The sequence below is a fragment of the Procambarus clarkii genome, chromosome 79, assembly GCF_040958095.1.
Source record: "Procambarus clarkii isolate CNS0578487 chromosome 79, FALCON_Pclarkii_2.0, whole genome shotgun sequence".
NCBI classification, from domain to species: Eukaryota; Metazoa; Arthropoda; class Malacostraca; order Decapoda; family Cambaridae; genus Procambarus; species Procambarus clarkii.
Window position 1 is genome coordinate 19,064,217 of NC_091228.1, and position 26,674 is coordinate 19,090,890.

Sequence of the window (26,674 nt, forward strand, 5' to 3'; positions counted from 1 at the left end):
CACCTACCACCCCTTCTCAGTACCTGTCGGCCCCTATCAACACCCAATACTCCTTCTAGTCAACTAATCACATCTTCCCACACCAATTTCCCCGGGATCACTTCTACCCCAACCACCACCACCACCACTGGCCGAGCTTCCTACCCATGGTTATAACTCATCACCTACCACCCCTTAGTCGCAGCTATCAGCAGGCATCAAGCCCCAGTCCGCCAACAGCCCCAACCAGCTCTACCCCAACACTGCCTCTCCCACACCGTGATGCAGGCACGCAGTGCTGCCCAAAAACACATATTTGTGAATGGTAACGACTGGATGATTATACACGGCCAGATAGTCAGGTCGTGAACGGTGTAAGCGCGTCCTCTCTAAGCACACACACACACACACACACACACACACACACACACACGCACGCACGCACGCACGCACGCACGCACGCACGCACGCACGCACGCACGCACACCTGCATACCATGGAAAACAAAGGAGAAGAATGTGCGAAGAAAATGGTAGATCATTTGGAGCAAAAGAACTTTGTAACACATGATCAGCAAGGCTTCAGGGACGGCAAATCATGCTTCACAGGATTAATTGACCAAGTGACAAAAATCAGGCATCAAAGAAAAACGTGGGTATACTGCATATTTTTGTATTACCAGAAAGACCTTCACACAGTACCCATTAAGTGACTAGTGCACAAGCTGGTAATGCAGGCAGGAGTGAAAGGGAAGGTACTCCACTGGATGAAGGTGTACTAAAGCAAAGGCCTCACTTCTCACAGTGACAGCGAGTCACTGTGAGCGGTGAGGCCGCAGAGTGGCCAGACGTCACTAGTAGAACCCCGCAGGGTTACGTCCTTGGACCTATACTGTTTCTGATGTATGTAACTGATCTCCCAGAAGAAATAGACTCGTTCCTCTCAATGTTTTTTGACGATGAACAAATAATGAGGAGGATTACGCCGGAGGAAGATAGCATGAGGCTACAAAGATGACCTGGACAAATTGAAGGAATGGTCCAACAAATGACTACTGACGTTCAACCCAAGTGAATATATGGTAATGAAACTAGGCGGTGGAAACAGGAGGCTAGAAACAGGATACCGAATAGGGGATGAAATCCTTCATGAAACGGACAGAGAAAAACGTAGATGACATCATGGCAAACATGTCTCCTGAAACCCACAACAAAAGATCAAAAGTGGCATACGCAAGTCTGGCTAACATCAGATCAGTCTTCAGAAACCTGTGTAATGAAAAATTCAGAACCTTGTATACCACATATGTAAGACCAATCCTGGAGTATGCGGCCCCAGCATGGAGCCCGTACCTTGTCAAGCACAAGAAGTTGGAGAAAGTTCAGAGGTAGACCACTAGGCTGTGTAAACTGCTCCTCACGTAGCTGGAAGAGAGAAGTGTTCAGGGAGACATGATCACCACATACAAAATTCTAAGGGGAATTGAGAGGGTAGATAAGAACAGATTATTTAACACGGGTGGCACTCATGCAAAGGGACACACGTAGAAGTTGAGTACTCAAATGAGCCTTTCTAATTAGACAAATTTGAAAGAACGTTTTCACTGTCAGAGAAGTTAATAGATGGAATGCAATATGAAGTGATGTGGTGAAGGCAAACTCTATACACTATTTCAAATTTAGACATGACGGAGCTCGAGTAGCTCAGGAACCTGTACAGCTGTAGATGGAAGTTGAGAGGCGGGACCAAAGAGCCGCAGCTTAACGTCCGCAAGCACAACTAGGTAAGTACATACACAAAAATACTAACACAGAATTTTCGTAAAGGAAAAATCCTGTTTGAGCAACTTGTTTGTTCCATGAGAATATTGCAACAATCAAACAGGAGAGACTCTGCTTGTTCCTAGAAGTCCAGGAAACTTTTGTTGCAGCTCCTCACAAGCGATGAATATATTGAGATATTGAGTAAAACAATAATGAGTATATTGCCCGGGCATGGAACCCCTACCTATGAAAACTTAAAACAAAACTAGAAAATATTCATAAGTGTGTGCAGCCTGGCTCGTTCCTCAGCTAAGGAACGGAACTATGAAGACGGACTGAGGTAACTTGACCTCATTACAATGAGAGAATGGAGGAATAGGGCGGACATATAACAACGTACAAGATACTAAAGTAAACTAACAACGAAGATATAGAAACAATGTATAACGAAAGGCTCAATAGAACGAGAGGACATAACAGGTTTTTGGAAACAAGTCATATGTCAGATGTCAGTAAGACCATCATCAGACTAAGAGTCGTTAATGAGTGGTGTGGGAAATTTTACCCGCCATATCTAATAATCATCTAAGAAATGTATTATTTCCATATCATATCAAAATCATATCAAATCTTATTAATTAAAATCATATCCGAATCATAATAGACGTGCAGAGAGCCAGAATGTGGCTCCAAAATATGGCTCAGGCCTCGAAATTGGGAAGTTTGGGATATTTTGAAAACTGCAGGGGGGTTTGGGACAGATATGACCAAACGCCGCTTTCAGTACTTGGCACATGTTGGGTATAAAAAAGTCGCAATTTCAAACTGCGAATACGTGCAGAGAGCCAGAATTTGGCTCCAAAATATGGCTCAGGCCTCGAAATTGGGATATTTGGGATATTTTGAAAACTGCAGGGGAGTTTGTGCAAAATGTGACTCACTGCCGCTTGCAGTACATGGCATATGTTGGGTATAAAAAGTCGTAATTTCAAACTGCGAATACGTGCAGAGAGCCTGAATATGGCTCCAAAATATGGCTCAGGTCTCGAAATTGGGAAGTTTGGGATATTTTGAAAACTGCAGGGGAGTTTGTGCAAAATGTGACTCACTGCCGCTTTCAGTACTTGGCATATGTTGGGTATAAAAAGTCGAAATTTCACACTGCGAACACGTGCAGAGTGCCTGAATTTGGCTCCAAAATATGGCTCAGGCCTCGAAATTGGGATGTTTGATATATTTTGAAAACTACAGGGGGGATTGGGACAAATGTGGCCAAAAGCCGCATTCAGTACTGGGCATATGTTGGGTATAAAAAAGTCGTAATTTCAAACTGCGAATACGTGCAGAGAGCCAGAATTTGGCTCCAAAATATAGCTCAGGCCTTGAAATTGGGATGTTTGGGATATTTTGAAAACTGCAGGAGAGTTTGTGCTAAATGTGACTCACTGCCGCTTTCAGTACTTGGCATATGTTGGGTATAAAAAGTCGTAATATCAAACTGCGAATACGTGCAGAGAGCCAGAAATTGGCTCCAAAATATGGCTCAGGCCTCGAAATTGGGATGTTTGGGATGTTTTGAAAACTGGAGGGAGGTTTGGGACAAATGTGACCAAACGCCGCTTTCCTCACTAGGACTTGCTGTCAATGTACATAGCGCCCCCGCTCTGGGAAGCGTACATTAGGGAGGCTCCGGCCTCCCCCGATGCTGTGAGCCCCTGGGTAGCTGCAGTGAGCAAACACTGGCCCAAAAACGCCAGTTGAATTCAAAGATGAGCTCCAGGCGAGGTGTGGAAAGTAAGTCCAGCCAGGAGCGTTCAAACTGCGCGCCAAGATGGCCGACCTTTCGGGCGGGAATCTCCTCCACAACGAAATCTTTTATTGTAGAGCTGTTGACAACATACTTTTATCTCAACTTAAGTTTTCGCCAAGCATAATTTTTTCTCATTTGGAAAATACATTATCATCTTCACTATAAATGACTACTATAGCGTGTCATTTCTGCTCACACTCATCTCTAAATAAAATGATTACAAATATTTCCCAAGACATAAACTGCCTAATCCAGCCCGCCTCTTCCCTCATTCCAAATCCACAAACCCACTAACAATCCTCCAACTTCATGGGAAGGTCAAGCTTCCCAGGACCTTGGAGTCATTGGATATGGATTTGTGGATTACCTGACCTAGCAGTTTATGCCTTTGGGGAGATCTCCCCCCCCCCCACTTGGCATATGCATTAATGATATATAATGCATATGCCAGCCAGTCCAAGTCTAATTTTAAGATAATTCTCCTATCTCTCAATTTATTCTTTACCTACTCTTCACAGCAAGTCTTTGTCACCCACATTGAACAATATTCTAAGTCTTCACTACCCCAAAACTTGCCTCGCCACCCAGCTTTTACCTTATCATACATCTTTGCTACCCATCATTTGGTTTGGATAAAACATTCAAGGTTAAATGTTCGCCCTTGATCACCTAGCAGCAATTGAGGATACAGATGTAAGCTGATTGGAGAGTCGCGTTCTGAGTGTAAACTAGTAGAACGTAAGTCAAGAAACTGCAGATGGCCTATTGTCCTGCACGTGGCGGCACCTATTTATATCCACCCACACTCATTCATATACGTCTAACCTAAGCTTCAAACAATCAAAGATTCCTATGCCTATTATGATCCAGTAATATGGATCCAGTGATCCAGTAGTATGATCCACAATCGATTTGAGAATGGTCCAGGACGGACCGAAACGTCGTTGTCCCTTCACCTTCTAGTGTGTGGTCTGGTCAACATACTTCAGGCACGTTTTTGTGACTCGTCGTCTGCACATGATCCAGTAATTTGTTCCACAAATCCACAACCCAGTTACCAAACCAGTATTTACCCAGGTATTTCCTAAATCTGAACTTATCTTCATTTAAAGCCTTATCAATAGCTTCCTTGTTATGCCCATTCATCTACTTGTACACTTCAATCATGTCACGTTAAGATTTTTCCAACATCTCTTCATACGGAAGCTTTCTAATTTACGGGATTAACTTTGTCATCCTAACTGACGTGTTCTAGTGAATTATGTCCATTCTTTAGCATGGCGATCAAAACTGAACGGCATAATCTAAATGGGACCTAAAAACAATACTTTAATAAACCCAGCCGACTTATTGCTAACTCTTCTATAAATAAATCTATGGGAAAGAAAAGCTCTCAGCCTGCTAACAAGAGTGTACAAATCCACAAGGGCCGGGACGAGGATTCAAACCTGCATCCGAAAGCATCCCAGACGCTGCCGTAATCGACTGAGCTACGACATGGTCAAAAGGAGTTGAAACCGAAGTTCTACTGAACTTAATGGATCCTACAATCTCTCCGAGGCACAAACCAGTGTTAGTGTAACAAGAATGTGAAGTTTTCTACTTCCATCTAGTTCCACCCGCTCCTCCCTAGAACTAGTTGTTAACTTTACCTTGACTCCTCTGATCCAACACTTGTCCACACGTGCCACACTCCTGAAAAAATATTTTTTACATATATTAAGGGCAAGTATAAGTAATTATCAAAAGAAGGCACCAAACCAGGAAGGCTATGTAGCACCAGGGTAAGTATAAACAGTTTATTTCAAATACAATCGAGTAGGAAAATACAATTATGAATTTCAAGAACACTGGAACCAATCACTGGAAAAGGTGAAATTGCAATGGAGATTAATTACAGATTGTATCAACAATAGCGAGTAAGCAAGACTGATAAGACTGCAATAGCCTAACGGAATACATTTTTGTCTCCGACTCATGAGGCTATGGTTAAGCATCAATGTTCTTTTAAAGTTACATAGAAACACATTACCTTATTAGGGTCTTCCACTAAAACAAACCTTTAGCTAACCTTAGTTAAAAGTACTGTGTATTATTAATTTATTTAGCTGTGTATTGGCCTAAATTATATAAACAACATGTTTAAAACACCTCAAGTACAGTATATGGTCTCTGAGCACTAAACTAACGTTAGAAGCCTAGTGATTACATTGTTAAAAATGACCATTTACAGGTGAATTCATTTTACATCGCAGAGTAAACAAGATGCAAACAATTAACATCTTCCATCTATTAGATAAACAATTATCTAGTCGTCCCTTCACTTTGTAGTGTGTGGTTTGGTCAACATATTTCAGCCCCCGTTATTGTGACTCCTCGTCTGCAATTATCTTCCCCATTTATCTGCACAATTGCTATCCTGATATGACCACTCCATCGCCCTAGTCGTTAACACTAAACAATCTAGGGCGACTTGTTGCTAAACATTATATGCCACCTTTACCTTAGCTACAAGACACCGTGTACATATTATGAAACTACCTTTAATGTCATAATGCAGCAGTTTGCGCGCTCAAAATACAGATAGACAAACTCCTCAGGAACCGTAGGGGAACCTTTGACAAACCGCCGGCTTCCTGTTGCCGTAGAGGGCACCATGGAGAAATGGTGGCCCTCTGGTAAATTTAAGTCAATATTACCTAGGAGTTATGATGTACCAGCCATTAAACATCTGGGACTCACAGATAATATGAAAAGAATCCTTAAGAATAGTTAAAGGAATCATTGACTTAAACGAACAACATTGAATATTCAACTGTACGAGTCTCTGTTGTGGCCTCATCTGGCCTACTGTGTCCTAATATGGAAACTTCACTTCAAAAACACATCAATGATTTTCCGCTTTGGAGAAAGTTCAAGACAGCAACAACAATCATGCCAGAACTTGTTCAACTGTCACTACTTCGAATCTCTGAGGGACTAACACTATAAATGTTTAAATTGTTATAGATTTTGATAGATTAGCCTATAAATTTTCCTAGAAATTACCTATTTAATATTATCTGTTAGATTAAGGACCTGCCCGAAGTGCTATGCGTACTAGTGGCTTTACAAGAATGTAAACACATAGTGCTATGTACTCCTTGTCACCTGTCCTCTTAAAAATAGCGTCGCTTTTGGCCGTTTACCCGTATGGCGAATATGGACGTAATTTGAAAATGAAAACAAAATGAAAATAAATTTGGGATGTTTTTTTTCAACAACAATAAGTTAAGGGTCCTCTGATAGGTTAGGTGGGCAGGAAATTCTCATAAAGTTTCAAAACGTTATGAAAAATGTTAATGGAAAGAATCCTCTTCTAAGCTTGCCGAGTAAGCCGGACGACTCAAACAGAAAACGGAACAGTGCGTCACTTTTGTGAGTCGATTTCATTTAAAATTACATCCAAATTTGGCCATAGCGCCGCGCATACCAGCCAAAAGTGACGTTAGTTTTAAGTGGACGGGTTGATCAGAAACCCAATATAACTTGTAGTTATATAAATAAATAAATAACAGCCTAGGCCTTTGTAATACTGACCAAGTTGGAGGTCATTAATACAGACCACTTCTCTAAAATGTAATATTTGACACAGACAGGCTGGACAACAGCTGCAAGCTCAACAAGCCACAATGTAACACAGAAAATAGGTGTGTTGTTTCCCCCATAGGATTATTAACCCATGAACCCGCTTAACCACTCAAGTCTGAAATGCCGAGTCATTCCTTTTGTTCACAATATACACAAGACAAATCCTCAATAAAATAAGGGTGGGGGGGGGGGGGAGTAGGAAGGCTGACCTTCGACAAGGCGCCGCCGTCTTGTCCCCGTCGTGGCCACTGTAGATGGTGGCCCTTAGGTCAATTCATCATACGAGCCCTTCTCCTTCCATCATTCTCAATCATGCTCATCATATTAACCTGCACCCCTTCAATCCCCCCCCCCCCAATATCTTCACACAATCTGTGGCCAAAATTTCTCGTTTCATCAAAATATGTCGAAGATTTCTTTTTGGGTTGTTTTAAGGGGCCTGACAGCCGAGTGGACAGCGCTTCGGATTCGTGATCCTGAGGTTCCGGGTTCGATCCCCGGTGGAGGCTGAAACAAATGGGCACTTTCTTTCACCCTGATGACCCTGTTTACCTATCAGTAAATAAGTACCTGGGAGTTAGACAGCTGCTATGGGCTGCTTCCTTTGGGATGTGTAAGAAAAACAAGGCCTGGTCGAGGACCGGGTTGCGGGGGACGCTCAGCCCCGAAATCATCTCAAGATAACCTTAAGATTGCTGGCTAACTACTGGCATGGCTATTAAGGCCACCACAAGCGCCCTAATGACTTAACTAGCGGGTACACCTATGGCTGCCACCTGACAGTCACCTCTATATTTTGTCTAAATACATATAATATACAAAATAATAACGAATAACAACATGAAGTACACACCTCGAACAATCCTTTCTATATTATGATTGAATAATGATATCTGTAACACATTTATTTTTTGCTCACTGGTAATCAACGTGACCCTTGCCAGGCGGCGGCTGGTCGACAACTGAGCCACACGTTAAGAAGTGGGATTCCCAGACGCGCCACTCACCCTTACTTCACCATAATATCTAAACTGTCAACCTCTAATACAGTTAAGCATCTGACCACTAGAGGCGCTAATGCTCCCCTGTTATTACGCCATCCATATAATGATTGCTCTCATTATTCATTGTTGCAACGTTTAAATACATTCATGTTCTGTAGTGACAGTGTCGGACCTCGAAGGAAGAACTGAAACACCCTTCTGAAGATGTATTATTAATTACGAAAATACTTAAGGAAATTCCTGTTTCAATTCTTCCTTCGTGGTCTGACACTGTCACATTTTCATCACGTGTTAATTGTCGTGATTTACACGCAGATTTTGTAGTGTATATACGACAACTTCAGGAAAGTAATGAGTAGCGGATTTAGTCTAAACAATAATATATGCGTTTTGTTTTTAGTGCCAAATTATCTGGCAAATATACATTTGGAGATGTAGCTCAATCCTTCCTGTAGCCCAATCTTTCCTGTAGCCCAATCCTTCTTGTAGCCCAATCCTTCCTGTAGACCAATCCTTCCTGTAGCCCAATCCTTCCTGTAGCCCAATCCTTCCTTCCAAATCCGATTTGTAATATAATATTATTGGAGGTGTTGTGGTTTCTGTTCTAGGCTCAGGATTGTACCTGGTCCAGGTGTCATCTTATGTCGCGTTTATTTCTTTGTTGCTATATCCATTGTTCACCAACACTTCAGTTAACTTTCAAACTCCCTACTCACGTTGCTCCATTCTGAACAGTGGGTAAGGGCTCGACGAATATAAGTGTTTAGAACACTGGCTTTGTGTCTTTGGGAGCACTCACTCCTACTGTTTAGGCATAATCCGATGTTTGTAGGCTTAGTATATACGCTACTGCTTAGATATGCTCCTGTTAAATTGTGTGTTTATTTGTCTACTTATACTGAATCCTTTCAAAGTTTGTCCTTATCTGTCATTTGCATCAAACCTCATCCCTCCCACTTACCTGTTTGGCAGTGAGTTCTGCTAATCGTGGATTGCTGTTACGTACCTCATTTGGCTTCATAATAGTTGGATGGCTGAAATAAAAAGGCTTCAATTTAACAGAGCAGAAATTTATGAGAATGATGTTCAAAAATACCAAATAGTTATTATTTTTTCTGTAGAAAACAATGTCTTACAGACAGGGTAAAAAAAAAATGAATGTAATGAAACATCATTTACTTGGCGAGAGCCAGAGGCTCCTTGGAGCAATCCAGGCTGATATGGATGTACTAGATTTGGCATCAGTCAGTGTGAATGGAGTTCTACTGAATTGCAATCTCTCAGCAAATGAACTTTTTTCACCCTCATTGTTTGCCGTGATCGCCAACATGGTATTTAGAAAAAGTTGATCTGCTGCTCACCTCTTGCTAAATCTCTCCACTAAGTGACATTAGACACTGGATGAATCATAGATCAGCAGTGTTGTTGATCTAAATATAGCAGGTGCATCTGAGTGGATTTGGATTAGTAGGAAAGCATCACGCACTAGCCCCTATCAGTCACCATTCTGCAATATAAAAAAAATCCCCAATGCTTTCCACATCACTTTTTTATACCCAACATATGCCAAGTTCTGAAAGTGGCGTTTGGTCACATTTGTCCCAATCCCCACTGCAGTTTTCAAAATATCCCAAACATCTCAATTTCGAGGCCTGAGCCATATTTTGGAGCCAAATTCTGGCTCTCTGCACGTATTCGCAGTTTGAAATTACGACTTTTTATACCCAACATATGCCAAGTACTGAAAGAGGCAGTGAGTCATATTTTGCACAAACTCCCCTGCAGCTTTCAAAATATCCGAAATATTCCAATTTCGAGGCCTAAGCCATAATTTGAAGCCAAATTCTGGCTCTCTGCACGTATTCGTAGTTTGAAATTGCGACTTTTTTATACCCAACATATGCCAAGTACTGAAAGCGGCGTTTTGTCAAATTTGTCCCAATTCCCCCTGCAGTTTTCAAAATATCCCAAACATCTCAATTTCGAGGCCTGAGCCATATTTTGGAGCCAAAGTCTGGCTCTCTGCCCGTATTTGCAGTTTGAAATTACGACTTTTTTACACCCAACATATGCGAAGTACTGAAATGTTTGGTGAAATTTGTCCCAAACCCCCCTGCAGTTTTCAAAATATCCTAAACATCCCAATTTCGAGGCCTGAGCCGTATTTTGGAGCCAAATTCTGGCTCTATGCACGTATACGCAGTTTGAAATTACGACTTTTTATACCCAACATATGCCAAGTCCTGATAGCGGCAGTGAGTCACATTTTGCACAAACTCCCCTGCAGTTTTGGATATATCCCTAATATCCCAAATTAGAGGCCTGAGCTATATTTTGGAGCCAAATTCTGGCTCTCTGCACGTATTCGCCGTTTGAAATTACGACTTTTTTATACCCAACATATGCCAAGTAATGAAAACGGCATTTGGTCACATATATCTCAAACCCCCCTGCAGTTTTCAAAATATCCCAAACATCCCAATTTCGAGGCCTGAGCCATATTTTGGAGCCAAATTCTCGCTCTCTGCACGTATTCGCAGTTTGAAATTACGACTTTTTATACCCAACATATGCCAAGTACTGAAAGCGGCGTTTGGTTACATCTGTCCCAAACCCCCCTGCAGTTTTCAAAATATCCCAAACATCCCAATTTCGAGGCTTGAGCCATAGTTTGGAGTCAAATTCTGACTCTCTGCACGTATTCGCACTTTGAATTTACGACTTTTTATACCCAACATATGCCAAGTTCTGAAAGCAGCATTTGGTCATATTTGTCCCAAACCCCCCTGCAGTTTTAAAAATATCCCAAACATCCCAATTTCGAGGCCTGAGCCGTATTTTGGAGCCAAATTCTGGCTAATGCACGTATTCGCAGTTTGAAATTATGACTTTTTATACCCAACATATGCCAAGTCCTAAAAGCGGCAGTGAGTCACATTTTGCACAAACTCCCTTGCAGTTTTCAAAATATCCCAAATATTCCAATTTCAAGACCTGAGCCATATTTTGGAGCCAAATTCCGGCTCTCTGTACGTATTCGCAGTTTGAAATTACGACTTTATATACCCAACATATGCCAAGTACTGAAAGCGCCGTTTGGTCACATTTGTCCCAAACCTCCCTGCAGTTTTCAAAATATCCCAAACATCCCAATTTCGAGGCCTGATCAATATTTTGGAGCCATATTCTGGCTCTATGCACGTATTCGCAGATTGAAATTACGACTTTTTAAACCCAAAATATGCCAAGTCCTGAAAGCGGCAGTGAGTCACATTTTGCACAAACTCCCCTGCAGTTTTCGAAATATCCTAAATACCCCAATTTCGAGGCCTGAGCCATATTTTGGAGCCAAATTCTGGCTCTCTGCACGTATTTGCAGTTTGAAATTACGACTTTTTATATCCAACATATACCAAGTACTGAAAGCGGCGTTTGGTCACATTTGTCCCAAACCTCCCAGCAGTTTTCAATATATCCCAAACATCCAAATTTCGAGGACTGAGCCATATTTTGGAGCCAAATTCTGGCTCTCTGCACGTATTCGCAGTTTGAAATTACGACTTTTTTATACCCAACATATACCAAGTACTTAAAGCGGCGTTTGGTCACATTTGTCTCAACTCTTCTTGCAGTTTTCAAAATATCCCAAACATCCCAATTTTGAGGCCTGAGCCATATTTTGGAGCGAAATTCAGGCTCTCTGCACGTATTCGCGGTTTGAAATTACGATTTTTTTATACCCAAAATATGCCAAGTCCTGAAAGCGGAAGTGAGTCACATTTTGCACAAACTCCCCTGCAGTTTTCAAAATATCCCAAACATCCAAATTTCGAGGCCTGAGCCGTATTTTGGAGCCAAATTCTGGTTCTATGCACGTATACGCAGTTTGAAATTACGACTTTTTATACCCAACATATGCCAAGTCCTGATAGCGGCAGTGTGTCACATTTTGCACAAACTCCCTTGCAGTTTTCGAAATATCCCAAATATCCCAATTTCAAGGCCTGAGCCATATTATAGAGCCAAATTCTGGCTCTCTGCACGTATTCGCAGTTTGAAATTACGAATTTTTATACCCAACAAATGCCAAGTACTTAAAGCAGCAGTCAGTCATATTTGTCCAAACCTCCCTGCAGTTTTCAAAATATCCCAAATATCCTAATTTCGAGGCCTGAGCCAAATTTTGGAGCCAAATTCAAGCTCTTTGCACATATTCGCAGTTTGAAATTACGACTTTTTATACCCAACATATGCCAATTCCTGAAAGCGGCGTTTGGTGACATCTGTCCCAAACTCCCCTGCAGTTTTCAAAATATCCCAAACATCCCAATTTCGAGGCTTGAGCCATATTTTGGAGCCAAATTCTGGCTCTCTGCACGAATTCGCACTTTGTATTTACGATTTTTATACCCAACATATGCCAAGTTCTGAAAGCGGCATTTGGTCATATTTGTCCCAAACCCCCCTGCAGTTTTCAAAATATCCCAAACATCCCAATTTCGAGGCCTGAGCCGTATTTTGGAGCCAAATTCTGGCTAATGCACGTATTCGCAGTTTGAAATTACGACTTTTTATACCCAACATATGCCAAGTCCAAAAAGCGGCAGTGAGTCACATTTTGCACAATCTCCCCTGCATTTTTCGAAATATCCCAAATATCCCAATTTCGAGGCCTGAGCCATATTATAGAGCCAAATTCTGGCTCTCTGCACGTATTCGCAGTTTGAAATTACGACTTTTTATACCCAACATATGCCAAGTACTGAAAGCGGCAGTGAGTCACATTTTGCCCAAACTCCCTTGCAGTTTTCAAAATATCCCAAATATTCCAATTTCTAGGCCTGAGCCATATTTTGGAGCCAAATTCTGGCTCTATGCACGTATACGCAGTTTGAAATTACGACTTTTTATACCCAACATATGCCAAGTCCTGATAGCGGCAGTGAGTCACATTTTGCACAAACTCCCCTGCAGTTTTCAAAATATCCCAAATATCCCAATTTTGAGGCCTGAGCCATATTATAGAGCTAAATTCTGGCTCTCTGCATGTATTCGCAGTTTAAAAATTACGACTTTTTATACCCAACAAATGCCAAGTACTTAAAGCAGCAGTCAGTCACATTTTGCACAAACTCCCCTGCAGTTTTCAAAATATCACAAATATCCCAATTTCGAGGCCTGAGCCATATCTTGGAGCCAAATTCTCGCTCTCTGCACGTATTCACAGTTTCAAATTACGAATTTATATACCCAACATATGCCAAGTACTGAAAGCAGCGTTTGGTCACATTTGTCCCAAACCTCCCTGCAGTTTTCAAAATATCCCAAATATCCTAATTTCGAGGCCTGAGCCATATTATAGAGCCAAATTCTGGCTCTCTGCACGTATTCGCAGTTTGAAATTACGACTTTTTATACCCAAAATATGCGAAGTACTGAAAGCGGCGTTTTGTCACATTTGTCCCAAACCTCCCTGCAGTTTACAAAATATCCCAAACAACACAATTTGGAGGCCTGAACCATATTTTGGAGCCAAATTCAAGCTCTTTACACGTATTCGCAGTTTGAAATTACGACTTTTTATACCCAACATATGCCAAGTACTGAAAGCGGCGTTTGGTTACATCTGTCCCAAACCCCGCTGCAGTTTTCAAAATATCCAAAACATCCCAATTTCGAGGCCTGAGTCATATTTTGGAGCCAAAATCTGGCTCTCTGCACGTATTCGCACTTTGAAATTACGAATTTTTATACCCAAAATATGCCAAGTTCTGAAAGCGGCATTTGGTCATATTTGTCCCAAACCCCCATGCAGTTTTCAAAATATACCAAACATCCCAATTTCGAGGCCTGAGCCGTATTTTGGAGCCAAATTCTGGCTCTCTGCACGTATTCGCAGTTTGAAATTACGACTTTTTATACCCAACAAATGCCAAGTACTGAAAGCGGCGTTTGGTTACATTTGTCCCAAACCTCCCTGCAGTTTTCGAAATATCCCAAATATCCCAATTTAGAGCCCTGAGACATATTTTGGAGCCAAATTCTGGCTCTCTGGACGTATTCGCAGTTTGAAATTTAGGACTTTTTAGTGCCCAACATATGGCAAGTACTGAAAGCGGCGTTTGATTACATCTGTCCCAAACCCCCCTGCAGTTTTCAAAATATCCCAAACATCCCAATATCGAGGCTTGAGCCATATTTAGGAGCCAAATTCTGGCTCTCTGCACGTATTCGCACTTTGAATTTACGATTTTTTATACCCAACATATGCCAAGTTCTGAAAGCGGCGTTTGGTCATATTTGTCCCAAACCCCCCTGCAGTTTTCAAAATATCCCAAACATCCAAATTTCGAGGCCTGAGCCGTATTTTGGAGCCAAATTCTGGCTAATGCACGTATTTGCAGTTTGAAATTACGACTTTTTATACCCAACATATGCCAAGTCCTGAAAGCGGCAGTGAGTCACATTTTGCACAAACTCCCTTGCAGTTTTCAAAATATCCCAAATATTCCAATTTCAAGGCCTGAGCCATATTTTGGAGCTAAATTCTGGCTCTCTGTACGTATTTGCAGTTTGAAATTACGACTTTATATACCCAACATATGCCAAGTACTGAAAGCGGCGTTTGGTCACATTTGTCCCAAACTTCCCTGCAGTTTTCAAAATATCCCAAAGATCCTATTTCGAGGCCTGAGCAATATTTTGGAGCCAAATCCTGGCTCTATGCACGTATTCGCAGATTGAAATTACGACTTTTTATACCCAAAATATGCCAAGTCCTGAAAGCGGCAGTGAGTCACATTTTGCACAAACTCCCCTGCAGTTTTCGAAATATCCCAAATAACCCAATTTCGAGGCCTGAGCCATATTTTGGAGCCAAATTCTGGCTCTCTGCACGTATTCGCACTTTGTATTTACGACTTTTTATACCCAACATATGCCAAGTTCTGAAAGCGGAGTTTGGTCATATTTGTCCCAAACCCCCCTGCAGTTTTCAAAATATCCCAAACATCCCAATTTCGAGGCCTGAGCCGTATTTTGGAGCCAAATTCTGGCTAATGCACGTATTTGCAGTTTGAAATTACGACTTTTTATACCCAACATATGCCAAGTCCTGAAAGCGGCAGTGAGTCACATTTTGCACAAACTCCCTTGCAGTTTTCAAAATATCCCAAATATTCCAATTTCAAGGCCTGAGCCATATTTTGGAGCTAAATTCTGGCTCTCTGTACGTATTTGCAGTTTGAAATTACGACTTTATATACCCAACATATGCCAAGTACTGAAAGCGGCGTTTGGTCACATTTGTCCCAAACCTCCCTGCAGTTTTCAAAATATCCCAAAGATCCTATTTCGAGGCCTGAGCAATATTTTGGAGCCAAATCCTGGCTCTATGCACGTATTCGCAGATTGAAATTACGACTTTTTATACCCAAAATATGCCAAGTCCTGAAAGCGGCAGTGAGTCACATTTTGCACAAACTCCCCTGCAGTTTTCGAAATATCCCAAACATCCCAATTTCGAGGCCTGAGCCATATTTTGGAGCGAAATTCTGGCTCTCTGCACATAATCGCGGTTTGAAATTACGATTTTTTTATACCCAAAATATGCCAAGTACTGAAAGCAGCAGTGAGTCACATTTTGCACAAACTCCCCTGCAGTTTTCAAAATATCCCAAACATCCCAATTTCGAGGCCTGAGCCGTATTTTGGAGCCAAATTCTGGCTTTATGCACGTATACGCAGTTTGAAATTACGACTTTTTATACCCAACATATGCCAAGTCCTGATAGCGGCAATGAGTCACATTTTGCACAAACTCCCCTGCAGTTTCCGAAATATCCCAAATATCCCAATTTCGAGGCCTGAGACATATTATAGAGCCAAATTCTGGCTCTCTGCACGTATTCACAGTTTGAAATTACGACTTTTTATACCCAACATATGCCAAGTACTGAAAGCGGCGTTTGGTCACATTTGTCCCAAACCTCCCTGCAGTTTTCAAAATATCCCAAAGATCCTATTTCGAGGCCTGAGCAATATTTTGGAGCCAAATTCTGGCTCTCTGCACGTATTCGCAGATTGAAATTACGACTTTTTATACCCAAAATATGCCAAGTCCTGAAAGCGGCAGTGAGTCACATTTTGCACAAACTCCCCTGCAGTATTCGAAATATCCCAAATAACCCAATTTCGAGGCCTGAGCCATATTTTGGAGCCAAATTCTGGCTCTCTGCACGTATTCGCAGTTTGAAATTACGACTTTTTATACCTAACATATACTAAATACTGAAAGCGGCGTTTGGTCACATTTGTCCCAAACCTCGCAGCAGTTTTCAAAATATCCCAAACATCCCAATTTCGAGGACTGAGCCATATTTTGGAGCCAAATTCTGGCTTTCTGCACGTATTCGCAGTTGGAATTTACGACTTTTTTATACCCAACATATACCAAGTAATGAAAGCGGCGTTTGGTCACATTTGTCTCAATCCTTCTTGCAGTTTTCAAAATATCCCAAACATCCCAATTTCGAGGCCTGAGCCATATTTTGGAGCGAAATTCTGGCTCTCTGCACGTATTCGCGGTTTGAAATTACGATTTTTTTATACCCAAAATATGCCAAGTACTGAAAGCGGCAGTGAGTCACATTTTGCACAAACTCCCCTGCAGTTTTCGAAATATCCCAAATATCCCAATTTCGAGGCCTGAGCCATATTATAGAGCCAAATTCTGGCTCTCTGCACGTATTCGCAGTTTGAAATTACGACTTTTTTATACCCAACATATGCCAAGTAATGAAAGCGGCGTTTGGTCACATGTATCCCAAAGCCCCCTGCAGTTTTCAAAATATCCCAAACATCCCAATTTCGAGGACTGATCCATATTTTGTAGCCAAATTCTGGCTCTCTGCACGTATTCGCAGTTTGAAATTACGACTTTTTATACCCAACAAATGCCAAGTACTTAAAGCGGCGTTTTGTCACATTTGTCCCAAACCTCCCTGCAGTTTACAAAAAATCCCAAACATTCCAATTTCGAGGCTTGAGCCATATTTTGGAGCCAAATTCAGGCTCTCTGCACGTATTCGCACTTTGAATTTACGACTTTTTATACCCAACATATGCCAAGTTCTGAGAGCATCGTTTGGTCATATTTGTCCCAAACCCACTGCAGTTTTCAAAATATCCCAAACATCCCAATTTCGAGGCCTGAGCCGTATTTTGGAGCCAAATTCTGGCTAATGCACGTATTTGCAGTTTGAAATTACGACTTTTTATACCCAACATATGCCAAGTCCTGAAAGCGGCGTTTGGTTACATCTGTCCCAAACCCCCCTGCAGTTTTCAAAATATCCCAAATATTCCAATTTCAAGGCCTGAGTCATATTTTGGAGCCAAATTCTGGCTCTCTGTACGTATTCGCAGTTTGAAATTACGACTTTATATACCCAACATATGCCAAGTACTGAAAGCAGCGTTTGGTCACATTTGTCCCAAACCTCCCTGCAGTTTTCAAAATATCCCAAACATCCCAATTTCGAGGCCTGATCAATATTTTGGAGCCAAATTCTGGCTCTATGCACGTATACGCAGTTTGAAATTACGACTTTTTATACCCAACATATGCCAAGTTCTGAAAGCGGCGTTTGGTCACATATATCCCAAAGCCCCCTGCAGTTTTCAAAATATCCCAAACATCCCAATTTCAAGGACTGATCCATATTTTGGAGCCAAATTCTGGCTCTCTGCACGTATTCGCATTTTGAAATTACGACTTTTTATACCCAACAAATGCCAAGTACTTAAAGCAGCAGTCAGTCACATTTTGCACAAACTCCCCTGCAGTTTTCAAAATATCACAAATATCCTAATTTCGAGGCCTGAGCCATATTTTGGAGCCAAATTCTGGCTCTCTGCACGTATTCGCAGTTTGAAAATACGACTTTTTATACCCAAAATATGTGAAGTACTGAAAGCGGCGTTTTGTCACATTTGTCCCAAACCTCCCTGCAGTTTACAAAAAATCCCAAACATTCCAATTTCGAGGCTTGAGCCATATTTTGGAGCCAAATTCTGGCTCTCTGCACGTGTTCGCACTTTGAATTTACAACTTTTTATACCCAACATATGCCAAGTTCTGAAAGCATCGTTTGGTCATATTTGTCCCAAACCCCCCTGCAGTTTTCAAAATATCTCAAACATCCCAATTTCGAGGCCTGAGCCGTATTTTGGAGCCAAATTCTGGCTCTATGCACGTATTCGCAGTTTGAAATTACGACTTTTTATACCCAACATATGCCAAGTCCTGAAAGCGGCGTTTGGTTACATCTGTCCCAAACCCCCCTGCAGTTTTCAAAATATCCCAAACATTCCAATTTCGAGGCTTGAGCCATATTTTGGAGCCAAATTCTGGCTCTCTGCACGTATTCGCACTTTGAATTTACGACTTTTTATACCCAACATATGCCAAGTTCTGAAAGCAGCGTTTGGTCATATTTGTCCCAAACCCCCCTGCAGTTTTCAAAATATCCCAAACATCCCAATTTCGAGGCCTGAGCCGTATTTTGGAGCCAAATTCTGGCTCTATGCACGTATTCGCAGTTTGAAATTACGACTTTTTATACCCAACATATGCCAAGTCCTGAGAGCGGCAGTGAGTCACATTTTGCACAAACTCCCCTGCAGTTTTCGAAATATCCCAAATAACCCTATTTCGAGGCCTGAGCCATATTTTGGAGCCAAATTCTAGCTCTCTGCACCTATTCGCAGTTTGAAATTACGACTTTTTATACACAACATATGCCAAGTACTGAAAGCGGCGTTTGGTCACATTTGTCCCAAACCTCCCAGCAGTTTTCAAAATATCCCAAACATCCCAATTTCGAGGAATGGGCCATATTTTGGAGCCAAATTCTGGCTCTCTGCACGTATTCGCAGTTTGAAATTACGAATTTTTTATACCCAACATATACCAAGTACTGAGAGCGGCGTTTGGTCACATTTGTCTCAATCCTTCTTGCAGTTTTCAAAATATCCCAAACATCCCAATTTCGAGGCCTGAGCCATATTTTGGAGCCAAATTCTGGCTCTCTGCACGTATTCGCAGTTTGAAATTACGACTTTTTATAACCAACAAATGCCAAGTACTGAAAGCGGCGTTTGGTTACATTCGTCCCAAACCTCCCTGCAGTTTTCGAAATATCCCAAATATCCCAATTTCGAGCCCTGAGTCTTATTTTGGAGCCAAATTCTGGCTCTCTGCACGTATTCGCAGTTTGAAATTTAGGACTTTTTAGTGCCCAACATATGCCAAGTACTGAAAGCGGCATTTGGTCATATTTGTCTCAATCCCTCCTGCAGTTTTCAAAATATCCCAAACATCCCAATTTCGAGGCCTGAGCCATATTTTGGAGCCAAATTCAAGCTCTTTGCACGTATTCGCAGTTTGAAATTACGACTTTTTATACCCAACATATGCCAAGTACTGAAAGCGGCATTTGGTTTCATCTGTCCCAAACCCCCCTGCAGTTTTCAAAATATCCCAAACATCCCAATTTCGAGGCTTGAGCCATATTTTGGAGCCAAATTCTGGCTTTTTGCACGTATTCGCACTATGAATTTACGACTTTTTATACCCAACATATGCCAAGTTCTGAAAGCGGCGTTTGGTCACATATATCCCAAAGCCCCCTGCAGTTTTCAAAATATCCCAAACATCCCAATTTCAAGGACTGATCCATATTTTGGAGCCAAATTCTGGCTCTCTGCACGTATTCGCATTTTGAAATTACGACTTTTTATACCCAACAAATGCCAAGTACTTAAAGCAGCAGTCAGTCACATTTTGCACAAACTCCCCTGCAGTTTTCAAAATATCACAAATATCATAATTTCGAGGCCTGAGCCATATTTTGGAGCCAAATTCTGGCTCTCTGCACGTATTCGCAGTTTGAAATTACGACTTTTTATACCCAAAATATGTGAAGTACTGAAAGCGGCGTTTTGTCACATTTGTCCCAAACCTCCCTGCAGTTTATAAAAAATCCCAAACATTCCAATTTCGAGGCTTGAGCCATATTTTGGAGCCAAATTCTGGCTCTCTGCACGTGTTCGCACTTTGAATTTACAACTTTTTATACCCAACATATGCCAAGTTCTGAAAGCATCGTTTGGTCATATTTGTCCCAAACCCACTGCAGTTTTCAAAATATCCCAAACATCCCAATTTCGAGGCCTGAGCCGTATTTTGGAGCCAAATTCTGGCTAATGCACGTATTTGCAGTTTGAAATTACGACGTTTTATACCCAACATATCCCAAGTCCTGAAAGCGGCGTTTGGTTACATCTGTCCCAAACCCCCCTGCAGTTTTCAAAATATCCCAAACATTCCAATTTCGAGGCTTGAGCCATATTTTGGAGCCAAATTCTGGCTCTCTGCACGTATTCGCACTTTGAATTTACGACTTTTTATACCCAACATATGCCAAGTTCTGAAAGCAGCGTTTGGTCATATTTGTCCCAAACCCCCCTGCAGTTTTCAAAATATCCCAAACATCCCAATTTCGAGGCCTGAGCCGTATTTTGGAGCCAAATTCTGGCTAATGCACGTATTCGCAGTTTGAAATTACGACTTTATATACCCAACATATGCCAAGTCCTGAAAGTGGCAGTGAGTCACATTTTGCACAAACTCCCCTGCAGTTTTCGAAATATCCCAAATAACCCAATTTCGAGGCCTGAGCCATATTTTGGAGCCAAATTCTGGCTCTCTGCACGTATTCGCAGTTTGAAATTACTACTTTTTATACCCAACATATACCAAGAACTGAAAGCGGCGTTTGGTCATATTTGTCCCAAACCTCCCAGCAGTTTTCAAAATATCCCAAACATCCCAATTTCGAGGACTGAGCCATATTTTGGAGCCAAATTCTGGCTCTCAGCACGTATTCGCAAATTGAAATTACGACTTTTTTATACCCAACATATACCAAGTACTTAAAGCGGCGTTTGGTCACATTTGTCTCAATCCTTCTTGCAATTTTCAAAATATCCCAAACATCTCAATTTCGAGGCCTGAGCCATATTTTGGAGACAAATTCTGGCTCTCTGCATGTATTCGCATTTTTAAATTACGAATTTTTTATACCCAACATATGCGAAGTACTGAAAGCTTGCGTTTGGTGACATTTGTCCCAAACCCCCCTGCAGTTTTCAAAATATCCCAAACATCCCAATTTCGAGGCCTGAGCCATATTTTGGAGCCAAATTCTGGCTCTATGCACGTATACGCAGTTTGAAATTACGACTTTTTATACCCAACATATGCCGAGTCCTGATAGTGGCAGTGAGTCACATTTTGCACAAACTCCCCTGCAGTTTTCGAAATATCCCAAATATCCCAATTTCGAGGCCTGAGCTATAATTTGGAGCCAAATTCTGGCTCTCTGCACGTATTCGGCGTTTGAAATTACGACTTTTTTTATACCCAACATATGCCAAGTAATGAAAGCGGCGTTTGGTCACATATGTCCCAAACCCTCCTGCAGTTTTCAAAATATCCCAAACATCCCAATTTCGAGGCCTGAGCCATATTTTGGAGCCAAATTCTGGCTCTCTGCACTTATTCGCAGTTTAAAAATTACGACTTTTTATACCCAACAAATGCCAAGTACTTAAAGCAGCAGTCAGTCACATTTTGCACAAACTCCCCTGCAGTTTTCAAAATATCACAAATATCCCAATTTCGAGGCCTGAGCCATATTTTGGAGCCAAATTCTGGCTCTCTGCACGTATTCGCACTTTGAATTTACGACTTTTTATACCCAAAATATGCGAGGTACTGAAAGCGGCGTTTTGTCACATTTGTCCCAAACCTCCCTGCAGTTTACAAAATATCCCAAACAACCCAATTTCGAGGCCTGAGCCATATTTTGGAGCCAAATTCAAGCTCTTTGCACGTATTCGCAGTTTGAAATTACGACTTTTTATACCCAACATATGCCAAGTACTGAAAGCGGCGTTTGGTTACATCTGTCCCAAACCCCGCTGCAGTTTTCAAAATATCCAAAAGATCTTAATTTCGAGGCCTGAGTCATATTTTGGAGCCAAATTCTGGCTCTCTGCACGTATTCGCACTTTGAATTTACGACTTTTTATACCCAACATATGCCAAGTCCTGAGAGCGGCAGTGAGTCACATTTTGCACAAACTCCCCTGCAGTTTTCGAAATATCCCAAATAACCCTATTTCGAGGCCTGAGCCATATTTTGGAGCCAAATTCTGGCTCTCTGCACCTATTCGCAGTTTGAAATTACGACTTTTTATACACAACATATGCCAAGTACTGAAAGCGGCGTTTGGTCACATTTGTCCCAAACCTCCCAGCAGTTTTCAAAATATCCCAAACATCCCAATTTCGAGGATTGAGCCATATTTTGGAGCCAAATTCTGGCTCTCTGCACGTATTCGCAGTTTGAAATTACGATTTTTTTATACCCAACATATACCAAGTACTGAGAGCGGCGTTTGGTCACATTTGTCTCAATCCTTCTTGCAGTTTACAAAATATCCCAAACATCCCAATTTCGAGGCCTGAGCCGTATTTTGGAGCCAAATTCTGGCTAATGCACGTATTTGCAGTTTGAAATTACGACTTTTTATACCCAACATATGCCAAGTCCTGAAAGCGGCAGTGAGTCACATTTTGCACAAACTCCCTTGCAGTTTTCAAAATATCCCAAATATTCCAATTTCAAGGCCTGAGCCATATTTTGGAGCTAAATTCTGGCTCTCTGTACGTATTTGCAGTTTGAAATTACGACTTTATATACCCAACATATGCCAAGTACTGAAAGCGGCGTTTGGTCACATTTGTCCCAAACCTCCCTGCAGTTTTCAAAATATCCCAAAGATCCTATTTCGAGGCCTGAGCAATATTTTGGAGCCAAATTCTGGCTCTCTGCACGTATTCGCAGTTAAAAATTATGACTTTTTATACCTAACATATACTAAGTACTGAAAGCGGCGTTTGGTCACATTTGTCCCAAACCTCGCAGCAGTTTTCAAAATATCCCAAACATCCCAATTTCTAGGACTGAGCCATATTTTGGAGCCAAATTCTGGCTCTCTGCACGTATTCGCAGTTTGAAATTACGACTTTTTATACCCAACATATGCCAATTTCTGAAAGCATCGTTTGGTCATATTTGTCCCAAACCCACTGCAGTTTTCAAAATATCCCAAACATCCCAATTTCGAGGCCTGAGCCGTATTTTGGAGCCAAATTCTGGCTAATGCACGTATTTGCAGTTTGAAATTACGACTTTTTATACCCAACATATGCCAAGTCCTGAAAGTGGCAGTGAGTCACATTTTGCACAAACTCCCTTGCAGTTTTCAAAATATCCCAAATATTCCAATTTCAAGGCTTGAGCCATATTTTGGAGCTAAATTCTGGCTCTCTGTACGTATTTGCAGTTTGAAATTACGACTTTATATACCTAACATATGCCAAGTACTGAAAGCGGCGTTTGGTCACATTTGTCCCAAACCTCCCTGCAGTTTTCAAAATATCCCAAAGATCCTATTTCGAGGCCTGAGCAATATTTTGGAGCCAAATCCTGGCTCTATGCACGTATTCGCAGTTTGAAATTACGACTTTTTATACCCAACAAATGCCAAGTACTGAAAGCGGCGTTTGGTTACATTTGTCCCAAACCTCCCTGCAGTTTTCGAAATATCCTAAATATCCCAATTTCGAGCCCTGAGTCATATTTTGGAGCCAAATTCTGGCTCTCTGCACGTATTCGCAGTTTGAAATTTAGGACTTTTTAGTGCCCAACATATGCCAAGTACTGAAAGCGGCGTTTGGTCATATTTTTCTCTATCCCTCCTGCAGTTTTCAAAATATCCCAAACATCCCATTTTCGAGGCCTGAGCCATATTTTGGAGCCAAATTCTCGCTCTCTGCACGTATTCACAGTTTCAAATTACGACTTTATATACCCAACATATGCCAAGTACTGAAAGCAGCGTTTGGTCACATTTGTCCCAAACCTCCCTGCAGTTTTCAAAATATCCCAAATATCCTAATTTCGAGGCCTGAGCCATATTATAGAGCCAAATTCTGGATCTCTGCACGTATTCGCAGTTTGAAATTACGACTTTTTATACCCAAAATATGCGAAGTACTGAAAGCGGCGTTTTGTCATATTTGTCCCAAACCCACTGCAGTTGTCAAAATATCCCAAACATCCCAATTTCGAGGCCTGAGCCGTATTTTGGAGCCAAATTCTGGCTAATGCACGTATTTGCAGTTTGAAATTACGACTTTTTATACCCAACATATGCCAAGTCCTGAAAGCGGCGTTTGGTCATATTTGTCCCAAACCCCCCTGCAGTTTTCAAAATATACAAAACATCCCAATTTCGAGGCCTGAGCCGTATTTTGGAGCCAAATTCTGGCTCTATGCACGTATTCGCAGTTTGAAATTACGACTTTTTATACCCAACATATGCCAAGTCCTGAGAGCGGCAGTGAGTCACATTTTGCACAAACTCCCCTGCAGTTTTCGAAATATCCCAAATAACCCTATTTCGAGGCCTGAGCCATATTTTGGAGCCAAATTCTGGCTCTCTGCACCTATTCGCAGTTTGAAAATACGACTTTTTATACACAACATATGCTAAGTACTGAATGCGGCGTTTGGTCACATTTGTCCCAAACTTCCCAGCAGTTTTCAAAATATCCCAAACATCCCAATTTCGAGGATTGAGCCATATTTTGGAGCCAAATTCTGGCTCTCTGCACGTATTCGCAGTTTGAAATTACGAATTTTTTATACCCAACATATACCAAGTACTGAGAGCGGCGTTTGGTCACATTTGTCTCAATCCTTCTTGCAGTTTTCAAAATATTTCAAACATCCCAATTTCGAGGCCTGAGCCATATTTTGGAGCCAAATTCTGGCTCTCTGCACGTATTCGCAGTTTGAAATTACGACTTTTTATACCCAACAAATGCCAAGTACTGAAAGCGGCGTTTGGTTACATTTGTCCCAAACCTCCCTGCAGTTTTCGAAATATCCTAAATATCCCAATTTCGAGCCCTGAGTCATATTTTGGAGCCAAATTCTGGCTCTCTGCACGTATTCGCAGTTTGAAATTTAGGACTTTTTAGTGCCCAACATATGCCAAGTACTGAAAGCGGCGTTTGGTCATATTTGTCTCTATCCCTCCTGCAGTTTTCAAAATATCCCAAACATCCCATTTTCGAGGCCTGAGCCATATTTTGGAGCCAAATTCAAGCTCTTTGCACGTATTCGCAGTTTGAAATTACGACTTTTTATACCCAACATATGCCAAGTACTGAAAGCGGCGTTTTGTTACATCTGTCCCAAACCCCCCTGCAGTTTTCAAAATATCCCAAACATCCCAGTTTCGAGGCTTGAGCCATATTTTGGAGCCAAATTCTGGCTCTCTGCACGTATTCGCACTTTGAATTTACGACTTTTTATACCCAACATATGCCAAGTTCTGAAAGCGGCGTTTGGTCATATTTGTCCCAAACCCCCCCTGCAGTTTTCAAAATATCCCAAACATCCCAATTTCGAGGCCTGAGCCGTATTTTGGAGCCAAATTCTGGCTAATGCACGTATTTGCAGTTTGAAATTACGACTTTTTATACCCAACATATGCCAAGTCCTGAAAGCGGCAGTGAGTCACATTTTGAACAAACTCCCTTGCAGTTTTCAAAATATCCCAAATATTCCAATTTCAAGGCCTGAGTTATATTTTGGAGCTAAATTCTGGCTCTCTGTACGTATTTGCAGTTTGAAATTACGACTTTATATACCTAACATATGCCAAGTACTGAAAGCGGCGTTTGGTCACATTTGTCCCAAACCTCCCTGCAGTTTTCAAAATATCCCAAAGATCCTATTTCGAGGCCTGAGCAATATTTTGGAGCCAAATCCTGGCTCTATGCACGTATTCGCAGTTTGAAATTACGACTTTTTATACCCAACAAATGCCAAGTACTGCAAGCGGCGTTTAGTTACATTTGTCCCAAACCTCCCTGCAGTTTTCGAAATATCCTAAATATCCCAATTTCGAGCCCTGAGTCATATTTTGGAGCCAAATTCTGGCTCTCTGCACGTATTCGCAGTTTGAAATTTAGGACTTTTTAGTGCCCAACATATGCCAAGTACTGAAAGCGGCGTTTGGTCATATTTGTCTCTATCCCTCCTGCAGTTTTCAAAATATCCCAAACATCCCATTTTCGAGGCCTGAGCCATATTTTGGAGCCAAATTCTGGCTCTCTGCACGTATTCGCCGTTTGAAATTACGACTTTTTTATACCCAACATATGCTAAGTAATGAAAGCGGCATTTGGTCACATATATCCCAAAGCCCAATGCAGTTTTCAAAATATCCCAAACATCCCAATTTCGAGGACTGATCCATATTTTGGAGCCAAATTCTGGCTC

The 26,674-nt window shown here is 41.5% G+C and overlaps 1 protein-coding gene across 1 annotated transcript in view; it reads right to left on the minus strand.

The window, feature by feature from the left end:
* The window catches only part of LOC123768874 (uncharacterized), a 338,169-nt gene that overhangs the window by 38,389 nt on the left and 273,106 nt on the right, over positions 1-26,674 (minus strand). Inside the window, exons 6-7 of the mRNA XM_069314569.1 lie at positions 9,148-9,220; positions 5,205-5,247 (exon numbers count right to left, since the gene is read on the minus strand). Coding sequence (XP_069170670.1) covers positions 5,205-5,247; positions 9,148-9,220 — 116 coding nt within the window. The remainder of the gene's footprint in view (positions 1-5,204; positions 5,248-9,147; positions 9,221-26,674) is intronic.